Source organism: Chrysochloris asiatica, unplaced genomic scaffold, assembly GCF_000296735.1.
Source record: "Chrysochloris asiatica unplaced genomic scaffold, ChrAsi1.0 scaffold00409, whole genome shotgun sequence".
Taxonomy (NCBI): Eukaryota; Metazoa; Chordata; class Mammalia; order Afrosoricida; family Chrysochloridae; genus Chrysochloris; species Chrysochloris asiatica.
Window position 1 is genome coordinate 541,480 of NW_006408927.1, and position 15,476 is coordinate 556,955.

Here is a 15,476-nt window from a genome sequence, read left to right on the forward strand (position 1 = left end):
GTGGGACTCAAGGGCTGGCTGCCCCTCTCCCCCATCCTGGGCTGCAGAGCAGCTGACGACTCCATAGGTGCTGGTCATTGCCAGCTGGCCATCGGCCACTGGTATGTCCATGCATACTCCATCCAGCTGCCCCATCCCCAGCCGCACACCCATCCCAGCCCTTCACCTGCCCATCCCCAGAAAGACAGACAGGCAGACAGACGTCCCAGCCCTGTGGTACCTTCGTTTCCGTTTCAGACCTCTCTCTGAATCTCTCCATCTATCTTGTTCTCTGTCTCTCTTTCTAATCCATACCTGGCTGTATCTGTCTCAGCATCTCTCAGCACCTGACTCCCTGCCTTTCTGTGTTTCTCAGTGTCTCTCTTGTTTTCCTGTCTCTGTGTCTTTCTGTCTCTATCTCTTTGTCTCACGTACGTTCCTGTCTCACTCTCGATCGCAGTCTCTATGTGTTCCCGGCCCCGCCTCGCTCACGCACAACCCCCGCAGCCAAGGTCCAAGCCAATCGTGTGACTCACCGACCCTCCCACCCTCCCCGCCCAGCAAGACAAACAAACACGCGCGGGGGCAGCAGCGCGTTTTTCTGAATGGACCCCGCCCCAGAATTTGCCCCCGCCCCTAACTCACTATTAGTCAGCGCCTGGTCCACTGCCCCCAGCAGAGACCCTGGCACCGCCTCCGAGGTTCACCCATTGGCTGCCTGTTTGGGCGCTCCGCCCCCGGCCGCGCAATGGCAGAGCCGCGGACGCGCGCGGGGAGACAAGAAAAGCCAGCGGCGAGCGGAGCGCGTCGGAAGAGCACTGCGGGCGCGGGGCCATGCGCAGCCGTCTGTGGCTGGGCCTGGCGTGGCTGCTGCTGGCGCGGGCGCCCGGCGGCGCGGGCACCCCGAGCGGGCAGCGGAGACCTCGCAGCTACCCACACCTGGAGGGCGACGTGCGCTGGCGGCGCCTCTTCTCCTCCACTCACTTCTTCCTGCGTGTGGATCACGGTGGTCGAGTGCAGGGCACCCGCTGGCGCCACAGCCCCGACAGTGAGTGCGCTGGGGAGGGCTTCCTGGAGGCAGCGGCCTAGGATGGTGGGCGTGGATGGGGTGCGGTGGGGGCCGACAGCAACCAGTAATAATAAGGAAATGCTGGTTCCGGTGCTGCACCTGCCTGAGGGAGAGTCCCTGGACTCATCGGGCTTTGTGGCCTTAGCCAAGTCATTTCCCACTTGGACGCTCAGTTTCCGCACCTGTGATGTGGGAGCATCCCTCGTGGTGGTCCTAGTGGACACTAAGAAAGTAGCAGAGGAAGCGCCTGGCTTCAGGTCTGGCTCAGTTGCAAAGCCATAGTCTTTGAGAAATGGCCCTAAGGTTGGCGTTACTGGGGCTCACTTATGGGGAAACTGAGGCGCCAGAGGGGCTGTTGCAGACCTGTTACATTATGAGTTGGGCAGCAGAGCTGAGATTTGGAGCTCTGGCCTTCTGGAGGCTGCAAAACAAGTCACTGGGATCCTTCTGTCTCTTCCCAGGCACCCCATTTGACAGATGGGAAAATTGAGGCACAGAGAGGGTGGGTGATCTGCCTACAGTCACATTGCAAGGGTGGCACCGAGGAACCACTCTGCGCTGGAGTGTGTCATCCATCACCAGCAGGCTCTGTTGGTAGAATGTATGTTGGAAGAGCAGGTGGAGGCAAAGAGGAGGATACCTAGAGTCCAGGGCAGCCAATGGTACCATGGGCTGGCCTCAGGTTCCCCTCAGCTCTGAGGTGGGGGCAGCTGGGGAGGGGGCCCAGCTAATCGCTGACCACCGCCTGAATCACCACCATTACGGCAGATAATCACCCCCTGCCCTTCGCACCTGCTTTCATCTGGGGCTCCCAAGGCCCTCATTAGGCCGCACGCGACGACGACGGCAGATGACAGGGACTGGCTGGGCCGGTCGGTCAGTGGTGGGCACGGCCAGGTAGGGTGGCCTCGGGCTGGGGGTGAGGCCTAGCCCTGCTGGGTGACCTGGGACAGTGGCTGCCTCTCTTGGGACCTGGCTTCCCATGTGGACAGCGATGGGCTTGACAGGTGATTGACAGCTCAGTATGGGCGGAGCCTGGAGCTCTTCACCATCATTCTGTGGTTAATTGAGAGCCTCATGTGGGCGGAGCCTGGAGCTCTTCGCCTTCATTCTGTGGTTAATTGAGAGCCTCCTGTGGGTGGAGCCTGGAGCTCTTCGCCTTCATTCTATGCTTAATTGGGAGCCTCCTGTGTGTTGCAAGGATCCCCGGTGGCTCTGTGGTTTAGGCCTTGGTGATTCAAACCCTCCGCTGCTGCTCAGTAGGAGAAAGATAAGACTGTCTGCTCTCATAAAGATTTAGTCTCGAAAACCTTAAGGAGCAATTCTGTGTCCTGTAGGGGGTGACTGTGAGTCAGAACTGACTTGGTGGCAGTGGGGTAGTGGATGGGTGTGCAACCAGCTGTTAGTAAGCTCTCCCTGAGGCCAAGAGAGCATTATGGGGCATCATGGTTGTCCACACATTTGCCAGTAAGCCTTAATTAAGCACCTACTACTACGTGGCGTCTGAGGAGCTCTGGTAGCATAGTGGTTACGAATCGGGCTGCGAACCTCAAGGTCAGCAGTTCGAAACTACCACCTGTTCCGCGGGAGAAAGATGAGGCTTTCTGCTCCCGTAAAGCTTTACAGCCTTGGAAACCCTATAACAGGGTCACTATGAGCCGGAACTGACTCAACAGCACTTAACAACAAAGGGGCCCTGGTGGCTCAGTGGGTTAATCATTGAGTTGCCAGCTGCAAGGTTCAAGCCCACCAGCCGCTCCTTGGGAGAAAGATGAGGTAATCTGCTTCGGTAAGGATTTAAAGTCTCAGGAACACTATGGGAGCAGCTGTACTTTGTCCTCTAGGGTTTCTGTGAGTGGGAGTGGACTCTGTGAGCTGGGCTTGGCTTCGGCTGTGTACTGTACTAAGTAAGCATGGGGGACCCAGAGGTGACTGAGACTCATGGGCCTCGCAGGACAGAGATGAAATGTAGTTAAATGAGTGAATTTGTAATGTGATCATGTCAGAGCAGGCCACGTGGTGCATGGTAGGGGAAGGGGTGGATGGGTGCATCACCTGGGATCCCCCCTGATGCCCTTTGAGTCTTGTAGGATGAGAAGTATCAAGTCTGCAGAAAGGAAGTGAGTAGCTGGTAGAGGAATGGGCAGGTGCCCGGGCACTGGGGTACAGGTGGGAGAACCAGGCATGTTAGGGGAGCAGGAAGCTGTCTGTGGTGAGTGCTGAGTGATCAGACCACGGGGTAGGGGGCGCTGAGAGACATCCTGTTTACTTTACCATGAACGCACTGGGGAGCCACAGAAGGATTTTGAGCAAGGGAGGAGCAGGATCTAATTCACATTTCCAGTTAAGTCTTGTGGTGAGGCTTAGGGATGCCACCCTGGGTCCATCAGATACCTTTCTAGGCAAGGGGATGCACAGGGCAGAACTTGGATCTGAGGGGAGTGTCTCAGGGCACAGACTTCAGCTAAATCTGAGTAGGAGCTTTTAGAATCAGGAGAGGAATTGCTAGGTGATGGGAACCCCAAACCCACGGCCTTCACCCCTACTCAGACACACATACAAGCCCCTGGGGCTTATTGCGGAAGGAAACAGCTAGAGAATCAGTATGGAAGTGGGTCCTCAACTTTCTGGTTCAGAGGCTGAAAGTGGGCCGAATTATTCAGACTGCACTGCAATGCGCAGGCCCCCCCCCCCCCCTGCTTTACACCCTGCTGTGGTTCCCCGGTTCCATGCCCCACAGTCCTGCACCCCATCTCTCTTCCTCTTCTGTTTGTTGTGAAGTGCTGTGCAGTCGATTCTGACTCATAGTGATCCTGTACAGTTACGAGGAGCAGCTGGTGGGTTTGAACCGCCGACCTTGTGGTTCCAGGTCAGTGCTGATCCTACAGCGCCACACCAGGAGTCCTCTCCTGCAGTCCCTGAAATATGCCCAGGATGACCCACCCTGAGGCCGCTTCCTCACCTCCTCCCTAAGGGTCTTCCACACCCAGCACAGAACTGGCACAAAGGTGTTTGATAAGCGTTCCTTGAATGCAGGAATAAGCGAGGAGCGAACGCGTGACGGAGTGAATGAGTGAGTGCAGAATGAATGAATGAGTGGGTGAGTGAAAGAGTGAGGAAACAGGTGTACGGGCGGGGGCGGGACCAGGACCATCCTAGCCCCGCCCACCAGGCCCCGCCCCAGAGCCCCAGCTCTCCAGAGCCCCGCCCCAGGCTCTGCGTCACGGGCTCCCCCCTCCAGGCATCGTGGAGATTCGTTCTGTCCGAGTGGGCGTCGTGGTCATCAAGGCTGTCTACGCGGGCTTCTACGTGGCCATGAACCGCCGGGGCCGGCTCTACGGGTCGGTGAGTGCCGGGCGGGGGGCGGCCGAGGGCGAGGGCGGCGCGGCTGGGCTCGCCGACCTCAGGCGTCTCCTTCCCCTGCCCCCGCAGCGGGTCTACACCGGCGACTGCAGGTTTCAGGAACGCATCGAGGAGAACGGTTATAACACGTACGCGGCGCTGCGCTGGCGCCACCGCGGCCGGCCCATGTTCCTGGCACTGGACGGACGCGGGGCTCCCCGGCGCGGTAGCCGGACGCGGCGCCACCACCAGTCCACCCACTTCTTGCCGGTGCTGGTGTCCTGAGGCCGCGAGACACCGTCAGGGGCCTGTTGACCGACTCAGGAGCAGAGGGCTGACCGGAGACACCGGGGCGATGCTTGAGCTGGGGAAAGCGAACTCCATAGCACGAATTGAGTCCCTACTGTCTACCCGGTGCTGGCTACGTAGCGGGCCCCAGGAGCCCCCAGTCTGAGACAGTGGTGAGGAAGGGCCAAACACGGCCTCTGGGCAGCAGGGGGCTGCTCAGAGGAAGTGTCCTGTTTGGGGGAAGGACGCTCAGCTGGACACAGCAAGAGTTAACATGTAAGGGCAGTGAGGATCTTGCCAGGGTGGTGGGCAATGGATGTCTTGGGAAAGTGGCCAGGGCCAGCCAAGGGACAAGCCTGTGTGACCAGCAGGATAACAGCCCCCAAGACGTCCCCATCCTGATCCCCTGAACCTGTGACAAAAGGGGACCCTGCAGGTGGGTGAAGGTCTTGAGGTGGGATAGGACCCCCTGTGATCACAGGGTCCTTATGGGAGGGAGATGAGAGGGCAGAGTCGGAGCAGATGTGAGTGGAAGCAGAGAGACAGACTTAAGATGCAGCAAGCATCCACTGCCCAGGACGGCTGGGTCCCTGGAGCCTTCGGAAGGAAGCCGCTGACATACAGATTTCAGCCCATCCGTCGCTTTGGACTCAGCCTGCAGCACCGACTGTCCTTGTCCATCAGGACTGTGAGATCCTGGGTGGAACATTATAGCAGTACTAGACATACTGAACGTGTGCTACAAACCGTCCACTAATAAACAACAATCTCCAGGCCACTGTGTCTCATGGGCAATGGGCAGAGGCTGGTAGGGAGTGGATGCCTGTGTGTGCCGGGCAGGGACACAAGGATCGTGGCAGTGGGCAGGGGCCTGAGGGTCGCCATATTCTCTGGCCTGCCTGGGGGTAAAGTTTTGTGGCTGTGGAACACTCTCTGGGCATCTTCCCACCTACAACCCCAGCACAGTGATATTCTTTATCCCATGGGGTCCTCCCTTCTAGGGCTGCTCCCACTTGAAACACAGACTAGGTGGCAGGTGGCAGGAGAGGTGGGTCTGAGTTACGGGACGCTCAGGGTCGCCCTCTGCAGACTGGTGGTTGTCATGACTTGGGAGGGGGTGGGTGTGCAGGAGGTGTTACTGGTATTAGTGGGAAGAGGCCAGTGATGCTACTCAACACCCCACAGTGCACAGGACAGTGCCACCTCACAGAAGGACCTGTCTCCCATGACAGTAGTTCTGAGGGAGAAAGCCCTGAGTGATTTTCAGAATAAACTCCGTCCCTGCTTACATTGTATTGCTGCAAAGTGCCACTGAGTCGGTGCTGACTCATAATGGCTTTGAACATCCTACAGTGCTACACCAGGACCCCTAAAAGTCAATCCCTGACAAGTCAGATGGTATAAACCAAGGCGATTTCCACCCCTCTCCTCCCCAGGCAGTGTGGGTTCAACGTGGGCAGAGGACGTGGACAGGTCAGCTGATTATGAAGTGGAGTGTCTTCGGGGGCTCAGTAGAATTCCCTAACCTAGGGGCCCTCACCTGCAGTGAATCTGTCCCAGAGGACACTGGGTAATATCTAGGGACATTGTGGTTGTCACCACTAGGATGGTGATCCTGGCATCACTTGGTGGAGGCCAGGGATGCTGCTCAATACCCCACAATGCACAGGACCCCTGAGACAGAGGACCTGGTCCCATGTCAGCTGTGGTCGGTCCTGGGGGACCCACTGATGGCGCCCACCTCTGCTATGTATGTGAATTCAGTTAGGGGCCAAGTGCCCACCAGGAAATGGGCTGCTGGGATACCACATAGGGCAGGCATGCTGTCTGTCACACAAGCAGCACTTCCTGACCCCCACGCTGAGTGGTCAGCCCCATCCAGCCACACCAGGGGCCAATGGGGAGGCTACAGCACGCAGCCTGAACACATCAACCCCAAAAGGTTACCGAAGAGCCATTTACAGAACATTCTGGAAATGACAGAAACCACAGGGCCAGGGGCAGACAAGGATTTCGTCAGCACCCACGTGACATGAACATCCTTGTTGTGGACACTAGGGCGAAGGGCTGAGGGCAAGGCAGCACTGAGTAGATCACCTTAGTAACAACGGAGAGCCCAGTGCCTGATGCCGGAGGCTGCAGGGCAGGCACGTCCATCCTGTTGAACCTGGAGCCCAAAGTCCTCCCTGGGTCTCTGCTGGACACCGCAGGGAGAATGGGCGTCTGCTTTGTCCAGTGTCTAGAGGCCCCCTTATCCTTGGCCCACGGCCCCTTCCTGTGTCTTCAAAGTCTCTGCTTCCGTCTCCACAGTCTAACTCTGACCCTCTCTCCTCCCGTGGATGAGGACCCTGTGATCACATGTCTCCTCTGTGACCCAGGGTCACCCCCCCTCTAGATCCTCCACCTCCTCCCTCTTATGCACATAGGTGACCATATCCCAGGTCTGAGATGAAAACAAGGACATCTTTAGGTTGTTGTTCAGTGACCACAGCCCCCAAGGGACAACTGCCCATAGTTACTAAATCCACAAAGGACTGTCCCTTTGGCACTTTGACCTCAGTTGCGTCAGCAAATGGCCAGCTGCACCCAGAGGGACACAGCTCTGTAGAACGAGAGGGTGTACACGCGCCCATGAGCCAAGTAAATGGAGCGGGGGCATATACACTGTCTTCTAGGACAGCCCGTTGATGGACAAAACTCTCCCAACAGCTGTCTGTCCACTCTTGACCACTGCTGACAAGCATCCAGACACTGTGCCCACTGCAGAAACGAGGGAGAAAGGGTCTGCGTCTAGTACAGAGCCAACTTGGCAGCAGGAGCAGCCCACACTGGCATCGCAGTAACGTGAACGTTATGAGGCTGATGCCTTGAGAATAGGATGTGCCCCCAGCAGGTAGCACTTACTGTGGGGGCGGGCCATCAGACACTCGGATGTCTTCTCATTGGACAGTACTGCCATCAGAAGGTACAGACCCGTGGGCCGGCCCACTCCTCAAGACGCCGCTGTACTGAAGGAAGACGCCAACCCCCCCCTTTTGCTCTCAGGTGTATTTTCAACAGCTCAAGGTAACAGACTTTGAGAAAACGGCTGTCAGCAGTGTCTTGTCTTGTCTGCTGTTGTCCTTGGGGTCCTGAGTCCCCATCAGGGGCTGTGTGGGCAGTGAGGAGCACAGAGCAGCAGGCCGCTGGTGAGCTGAAACGTCCATTTATTTCAAAGCAGTAATAATTTAAAATTATAAAAACCTTTCCGCTGTTGAACATTTAGAGGGCGACGGCAGAGACGAGACGGGCAGAGGGGCAGCTGGGCGGCGGCACCTGCAAGGTGGCCACACGTTGTGTGCACACACCAGGGTGCAGACGGTCCTCCGGAAGGCCAGCTGGGGGGGAACGACGCCGAGGACAGGGAAGGTGGCACCTGGGGCCCCTCCAAGTCCATGGGTGGCCATGTGGTACTGGGGCTGGGAGGGGTGGGGTACTTCCAAGCCCCCAGGATTCTCAGCCACTGTGCTGGCACTGGGGTGGGACCGGTGGGGCGGGACTAGGAGTTACTGGTTGCATTCTCGTTGCTGGGCGAGCTGGACGAGGAGGAGGACGAGGACGAGGAGAAGCTCACCCTGGTCAGCCCCGGGGGGTTGGTGGCCGTGTTCTGTCCTGTGAGGCTCTTCCGGCAGACTGGACAGCTGTCATGCTTGGTGGGGACAGGGGCAGGGTTAGGTGTGGGAGGCTTTCTGGGAACGGAGGGCCAGGGCGGGCGCGGGCTCACCTGTTCCAGCCAGGGCACGATACAGCCGTTGTGGAACAAGTGGTTACAGGGCAGCTGCCGTACGCTCTCCCCCAGGGCATAGTCGTCCTTGCACACGGGGCACTCGAGCCCGGAGCCTGCAGGGGACGCGGACAGCCAGAGCCTCAGCCCAGGGTGCCCCAGCTCAGGGAGCCCTGACCACCCACCACCGTCCTGCGCAGGAACGCACCTACGTGCTCCTCGGTGATGGGGATGGTGGGGAGAGCCTGGATTTTCTCTTTGTCTGCGGGTGGGGGACCTGTGTTTTCAAACTGATTGAGGAGCTGGAAGACAAGAGGGGAGAATGCTGGGGGCTCTGGTCTCGGCCTCACTGCAGGAACGCTGTCATGCATGGCAAGGTCCTGGCCCCGCCCGTGGGCTGCGTGGACCCCACCCCACCCCGTACCTGAGTGATGATGGCGTCCAGACCGTTGGCCCCCCAGGCGTAGTCCATGGGGTTTGAGTGCAGGACACCCCTGGGGGCGGAGAGGCCCAGGGTCAGCGCGGGAGTAGGGGTGGGAGGCTGTACACAGGGCAGGGGGCCCCATCTACTCACCAGGGGCCCAGGCCCAGGTTGGGGATGGTGGCCGGAGTGATGATGCCATTGACCAGCTGCTGGATGATCCTGGAACACACAGAGGGTCCAGTCAGGCCCACGAGCCAGGCAGGACCAGTCACCTCTGCCACTGCACACGCCAGAACCTCGCTCACCCTTCCAGTGTCGGGACACCCTCATGCCGGCTGGTGGTGCGGCGGGCTGCAAGGCGGGCCCGGGGCTGCCGGGCACCATAGCGGTGCCGGGAAGGGTGGTCCCGTTCCCGCCGGCCCTCGGGATCCCGGCCATCGTCCGGCTGTGCCCCGGGGGTGAATGTGGGGATCTCAAAGCTGTCGTCGAAGATGCCAAAAGCGAACTGCCCATAGCCCTGCGGCAGCGTGAACAGGTGCTGGTCCACGTTCTGCAGGAGGGAGGCAGTGACCAGGAGACATCCTTGTGCACAAGGGGCACCTTTGTCTCAGGGGCCCTCCCCCGACTCACCTCCAATGGCGGCCTGCTCTGGTCTGTGGGGGCTGTGGAGGGGGCAGAACCATTTTCCGTACTCCTGAGAAGAAGTGGGCATCATAGTGAGGAGTTGAGGCTGCCCCCAGCCACCTCAGCAGCCCCTCTCAGCAGGGACGTTTCAGTCCCAACACCTGAATGAGCCAAGCATACCTGGCCAGCTGCCCCATAACCCCTTGTCCTGTCCACATGCTTTCACCAAGGCCCCCCCCCGACCCCCGGAGGTTTGTGATGCCACCTCGTTTTCCTGTCCTCTGAGCCCTCCGCCTCAAGGTCCTTACCTGGTTTCTTCCGGAAGCTCTTCAATGAAACCCGACTCACACCGGGGGCAGATGTAGTCCTGCAGGAGAAGGGGCAGGTGTGAGCGTCACCAGGAGGATGTGCACAGCCATCCTGGGGGTGGCCACAAGCTCTGTGGTCCTCGGCAGTTCTCAGCGCTTCAGTGGCGTTCACTCTAGGGCCTTGACCCCAAGCCCTTTAGGTGGCCTCATGACCAAGTGCTGAGGTTTGGGAGACGCAGCTTGCTCCACCCTTTCTCAGCCAGATAAAGGCTCTGACAAGAACTGCGGGAAAGCAGTTGTCTAGGCCAAAGCCCTCCACCATCCAGCACTTCCATAAAGGGGCTGGTACACAGGGCTGCACTAGTGCTTCCAGGACTCCTTGTCATCTCCTAGACTGGAAGGCTGGCCACCAGCTGCAGTCCCTTCCTTGGTCTCATGTGCTCGTGCACACATGACGCCCACGCCCACGCAGGCTGTGATACGCACATTCCATGATACACCCACCCCGACACACACGGGTCCCCAGGGGCCAGCTCAGCCACAGCTGAGCTAACACCAGGTCACCGAGAGAGGACCACCTAAGAATGGCGTGGCGGTGGCACCTCTACCCCGTCCCCAGCCATGAGCCCAGGACATCCTGGAGGAGCTGTCACATGTGCACAGGTGTCCAGGGAACCGCGGACGGACGGACGAGGAAGGACAAGCAGGCGGGGCGTCAGAGATGGTTTGTTTATGTGCAGGGAGAGAACGGGGTGCCTGCCGGGGGAGTGGGCGTTGGGTACTGAGCGTTCACTAGGAAGTCTGGCCTGCCCTCTCACAGGGCTCCTGTTGTGTGGGGTGCTGGGCCTCAGGGGAGAAAGAATCCGGCAGCCAGGGCCCCTCCTCTATGACAGGGACGCCAAACCTCCTGTCAGGACCAGTCGCTCCCAAAGCCTCATCCACGACGCATCCCTCCTGCCCTCAACCTGAACCTGTTTGCCAACGTCAGCCGCCCCGAGTCAGGACAGCTGGCCCTCACTCAGCACGCTGGTCCCCAGGGTCCTTGCTGCTCCCATTGCCTCCAGCTCCTGCGGCTCTCTGACCCGCTGCTCTGCACATGTCACCCTGCGGAGCTCAAGGCCAGCTCAGGGCACCACGCCCCCGTCCCTCTTCCTCCCCCAGATAGCTACCTGGCTCGCCCCCTCGCGAAGTCGGGCCTCTCTCAAACATCACCTCCGGCTCGCACCTCGGTCTCCCCACCTGTAAATGGAGGACATCCTCAACACCCAGGGCTCTGCCCTCTGGACGCGCCCCTGGGCGCAGGCTGGACCTCCGCTCTGCCCAGGTGGAGGTGTGGTCAGAGTGGCCAGGGGCAGATGCATGTGTCCCACCAAAGGAACCACATAGTTCCATAGAAGGGGACAGAAGACCAGAACGGCCCCGCCCTCCGCATGTGCCCCCTTGGAAACAGGCACTTGGACCCCCAGGCTGCCACTTTTGGGTGTCCCTGGTTCCTGTGAGGGCCACATGTGGGTGGCTGTTCCTGCCTGGGGACTGGCGTTCTCATGTGAGGCCCTCGCTGAGGGCAGGCAGGGACATGCTGAGCTGCTGAGCCAGAAATCAAAGGCTGTCCCTGGTTCACTGCAGCACAAACTCCAAAGTCCTCCTGCTGGGCTGTCAGGTGTCGTCCCCCCCCCCTTTGCTATGGTGCCCATCGCCTGCCCATCTGCACCCCCTCCCATGGTGCCCATCGCCTGACCATCTGCACCCCCTCCCATGGTACACACCGCCTGATCTATCCACCCCCCACAACACCACCGCTGGCTGCATGGGGCATACCACCTGCCCATCTGCACCCCCTCCCATGGTGCCCACCGCCTGATCATCTCTCCACCCCCCCAACACCACCACTGGCTGCATGGGGCACACCACCTGCCCATCTGCACCCCCTCCCATGGTGCACACCGCCTGACAATCTCTCCACCCCCCCCAACACCACCACAGGCTGCATGGGGCACACCACCTGCCCATCTGCACCCCCTCCCATGGTGCACACCGCCTGATCATCTATCCACGCCCCCCCAACACCACCGCTGGCTGCATGGTGCACACCGCCTGCCCATCTGTCTCCCTTCCCCCTCCCCCCCACGGCTGGCTGCATGGGCCACACCACCTGCCCATCTGTCTCCCCCCCACCCCCACCGCTGGCTGCATGGTGTCCCAGTGTCCATGTCCTGACAGTGACCTGGCTCTGTCCTGAGGGGTCGTCGATAGCCTCAGAATCCCCTCTACGCATGTCACATGCCCATGCCTCCCTACCACCCCATGGACGGGTACAGACGCTGGAGGTCCCTGTGGGTTACTGAACACACAGAACCAGGGCAGAATGACAGCCGGCTGGGCCCAGCGGTTGGCGGGGGGCACCTAGAGGGTTAACACGACGCAGGTAGTCCTTCCCCCCCTCGACTATGCCAGCACACAGGGGCCCGATGCCTGACACTCCCCAGGGGAAACGCGGTGCGATGGCCCAAGTTAGGCTCTCCGCAAGAACCGTGCGGCGGCAAGAAGGTTCTGGAAGGCTGGGAGCCCTGTGAGCGACGGGAGCCTGGTCCTTTCTCAGTTAACAAGTGGGCGCTCCCCAAGCAGCAGCGCCACCCCGCCACCGCGCACCCATAGTCCCCCGGCGAGGGCGCCTCCTCCGGGAGCCCCCCAATGCCCGACCCCCGCAAGTGCTCTCGCGGAATGTGCCGTTCCACGCCGGCCTCCAATCTCCCAGGCAGAGAGCTTCCGGGTCGCCCCAGGCTCACCCCAGCTGCTAAGGGCCGCCCCCCGCCCTGGAAAGAGCCGCTCCGGGTAGGACGTGGGAGTGGGCGCCCCAGTCTGACACACGCCGAGACTGCACCTCGCTTCCCGGCCCCCGCTTCCTGCCTGGGCACCGAGCCCCGCGCCGGCAGGACAGCTCCAGGGCCGAGATCTGAGCGCCTCCCTGCCGAGTCCCTTCTCCGCGTCCCCCCACCGGCATGACCTCGTTCAGAAAGGCCGGGCGTCTCGGCCTCCATTTCTCCGTCTGGAAGGCCCGGCCAGGCGGACTCGAGGTGCAAGCGGCGTCCCCCGCGGATCTGAGGTGACCCCGAGCCTCCGTTTTCCCGCCCGCGCCGCGGCCTCTGCCCAGGCCTGCGGGGCCAGGCCCCGCCACCCGCCCGCCCGTTCGCCGACGTCCCCGGTCGGGCCTCACCGGCAGGCGCGGAACGATCTCGACCGAGCAGCAGTGGCAGAAGTACCGTCCGGGCTGTGGCGATGCCTCGGCCATGGCCCCCGTCGCCTTCGCCGCGACGACCGCCCCCCGCGCGGCGCCTGCCGCCGGCCGTTTGCTGCTCCCTCGCCGGCTGACGCGCCCGCGCACGCTCACGCACTGGACGCACGGCACGCACTGCGTGGGGAAGGACGGGGCGCAGGGAAGCGGCACTTTCAGCGGGCGCAGAGAAGGGAGTGGGCGGCCCCGGGAGACGGCGGCCGCCAAGGGACAAACTCAGGGCGCCTGTTGAGTTGGACGCCGAGCTGAGGAAGTGGCCAGGTCTCAAGACTGCGAAAGCGTCGGAAGGGCGGGGCTTGCGCGGGGTTGGGCACAGTCTCTTTGACAACCCCGGTCTGGGGGCGGAGCCAGACGCGCAAGACTCCGAGGGGCGGGGCTATACTGGGCGGGGCTGAGTCTCCTTAGCAACCCAGTTCCTGGACCCGGCCAGGTCTGCAGGACTCAGAGGACGCGGAGGGGCGGGGCCTGCACGGGGCGGGGCCGAGTCCCTCTTCTCTTAAACCTGGAAAGGCCTCTTTGCCCTTTTCTGACCCCGTCTCAGGTGGCCTCCGCCCGGCCGGCCCCACTATCCTCACTGCTCCCGGGACACGTCTGGTGTGCTCCCACCTCTGGGCCTTTGCACTTGCTGCTAGCTCACCTTTTGTTCTGATCACATGTCACCTTCGCAGGCTCCTTTTCGGTAGCCTTTATTGTAACCTGAGGGAACCTCAGGCTGGCTCCATGCTCCATGCAAAAGAGGTCTCTATCTTGTCAGGCAGCATAGATTTTCCCTAAATGCGAAAAGGTACCTTTTCCTAGACCAGGGGAGGGCCCTTCGTGTTTAAACACGCCCCCATGCCTCAATTCCACCCATAGTAATAGGAGGGAACCTGAGGTTGGCCCCAAATCAACGGAAGCAGGCCAGGATAATTTCAGAGGTTGACTCAACCCAGTCATGCATATGTTTCTTTGGTTGATTACCTAAAGCATACACACCCTATGCAAAGACTCAGCCAGCAGTGAGAATGGTAGACATCTTCCTGAGCTGTAGGAAGACAGAACCGGATGTAGCCTGATTAGTTTCCCCAGAGGGCAGCACCCTAGTGGGGGCCTGGCTCTGCTTCGGGAGTTGGGAAGACTTCGTTGAGAGATAAACAGAAGTTGGTTGGAGTCTGTGTGTGAATACCAGTCAAAGAAGGTGACGGCTGCCTTCTTCCTGTCCCTTTCAAGGCTGGGGTGGGGTGCGTGTGTGCTAGCCCAAGCCATTCCGATTCTGACCACCAGAGAGCGCGCCAGCCCTGACACTGGGAAACTCCCTAGCAGTGCTGAGATTGGAGACTCCAAACTCGGATTCCTAGTCCCTGAGCTTTCCAGTCACTGGTTCTTCTCACATTCTTGAAGCCTCTCTTGTTTAAGCGCCGTCGAGTAGGTTCCGACTCATAGCGACCCTCTATGGGGTTTCCGAGGAGCTGCTGGTAGGTTTGAACAGCTGACCTTACAGTTAGCAGTCCAGGGTTTACCTTACAGCCCCGCCTGTTGTTGATGTTAAGTGCCATCCAGTCAGTTCCAACTCATAGTGATTTTGTATAGGGTTTTAAAGGAGAAGCTGATGGGTTTGAACCGCCGACCTTGTGGTTTACAGTCCAGCGCTTATCTTACAGCATTACACCAGGAGACCACAGCCCCTTCTAGGGTGTTGGTTAAGAATTAAGAGGCTTGGCCCTAGAGCCAGTGGGCCTGGGTTCACCCAGCTGTGTGACCCTGAGTCAATCACTTAACCTCTCTGAGCAGATGGCAGAACCTCTGAGGGTTTTCGGCCTGGGGCCTCCAGGTCCCGCCACCTGATGTGACTTCCTCATCTCCTCTCTTGCCCCTCCCACCTCTGCCGGAAGTGCCCTGTCTGCATCCTTCCTCTTTCTCGGTCCTTAGAGGATGTACTTGTTCTGCGTGGCGGAGACCTGTCCCCTGCATCCCATTGTCCAGCGCCCTCTTGTTCATACACCAAGGAATTATAGTTATGCTCCCAAAACTGGGCCGTACCCGATAGGTGCGCAGTAAATTCTTGAATCGTTGAACAATTGAGTGTGAATGGGCACCAGGCCTGGGCAGTATGCTGAGGACACAGAGAACTAGACTGGGGATTTGTGTGTTATACAACTAAGTGCCCAGTCATGCTTGCCACTTTACAGATGGGAGACTATGGCTCAGACATGGTCACCCAGCGGGGCGGGACTCAAACCCAGACTTCCGGTCCCTCACCACGCTCCCTTAGATTACGACATCAGACCAAAGTGTGATGTTGTGTGGCCATTGTGCCCTGCTGCTGCTGATGGGTCAGACTTGGGAGGGGAGAGCTGGGCATCTCCCTACTTCTCAGATGTGGGTGCCGCTTACCAGTTTCGTGGTTC

The 15,476-nt window shown here is 59.9% G+C and overlaps 2 protein-coding genes across 2 annotated transcripts; one reads left to right on the forward strand and one right to left on the reverse strand.

Annotated features, from left to right (window-relative positions):
- Nucleotides 1-808: 808 nt before the first annotated feature.
- FGF22 (fibroblast growth factor 22) lies at nt 809-4,676 on the forward strand. The gene is made up of 3 exons (XM_006876703.1): nt 809-1,027; nt 4,290-4,393; nt 4,481-4,676. Exons 1-3 carry the CDS (start codon nt 814-816, stop codon nt 4,673-4,675), a joined length of 513 nt encoding a protein of 170 aa, XP_006876765.1. The 5' UTR covers nt 809-813; the 3' UTR covers nt 4,676.
- A 3,540-nt stretch (nt 4,677-8,216) lies between these two features.
- Nucleotides 8,217-13,192, reverse strand: RNF126 (ring finger protein 126). Its single transcript, XM_006876704.1, has 9 exons — nt 13,012-13,192; nt 9,798-9,856; nt 9,496-9,559; nt 9,171-9,415; nt 9,016-9,084; nt 8,866-8,935; nt 8,650-8,743; nt 8,442-8,557; nt 8,217-8,366 (listed from the first exon to the last, which is right to left on the reverse strand). The coding sequence occupies exons 1-9, from the start codon at nt 13,084-13,086 to the stop codon at nt 8,217-8,219; spliced, it is 942 nt and encodes a 313-aa protein (XP_006876766.1). The 5' UTR covers nt 13,087-13,192.
- Between the last annotated feature and the right edge of the window lie 2,284 nt (nt 13,193-15,476).

What these genes read in the sequence shown, in the direction of transcription:
- RNF126 (XM_006876704.1), bottom strand. Translation starts at nt 13,086, where the DNA reads ATGGCCGAGGCATCGCCACAGCCCGGACGGTACTTCTGCCACTGCTGC. An exon ending in GGTGTCCCGACACTGGAAGG is followed by an intron (nt 9,085 to 9,170) that starts GTGAGCGAGGTT and finishes TGTGTGTTCCAG; the next exon opens with GATCATCCAGCAGCTGGTCA. An exon ending in AACCTGGGCCTGGGCCCCTG is followed by an intron (nt 8,936 to 9,015) that starts GTGAGTAGATGG and finishes CTCCGCCCCCAG; the next exon opens with GGGTGTCCTGCACTCAAACC.
- FGF22 (XM_006876703.1), top strand. Translation starts at nt 814, where the DNA reads ATGCGCAGCCGTCTGTGGCTGGGCCTGGCGTGGCTGCTGCTGGCGCGG. An exon ending in CTGGCGCCACAGCCCCGACA is followed by an intron (nt 1,028 to 4,289) that starts GTGAGTGCGCTG and finishes TCCCCCCTCCAG; the next exon opens with GCATCGTGGAGATTCGTTCT. An exon ending in GGGGCCGGCTCTACGGGTCG is followed by an intron (nt 4,394 to 4,480) that starts GTGAGTGCCGGG and finishes CTGCCCCCGCAG; the next exon opens with CGGGTCTACACCGGCGACTG.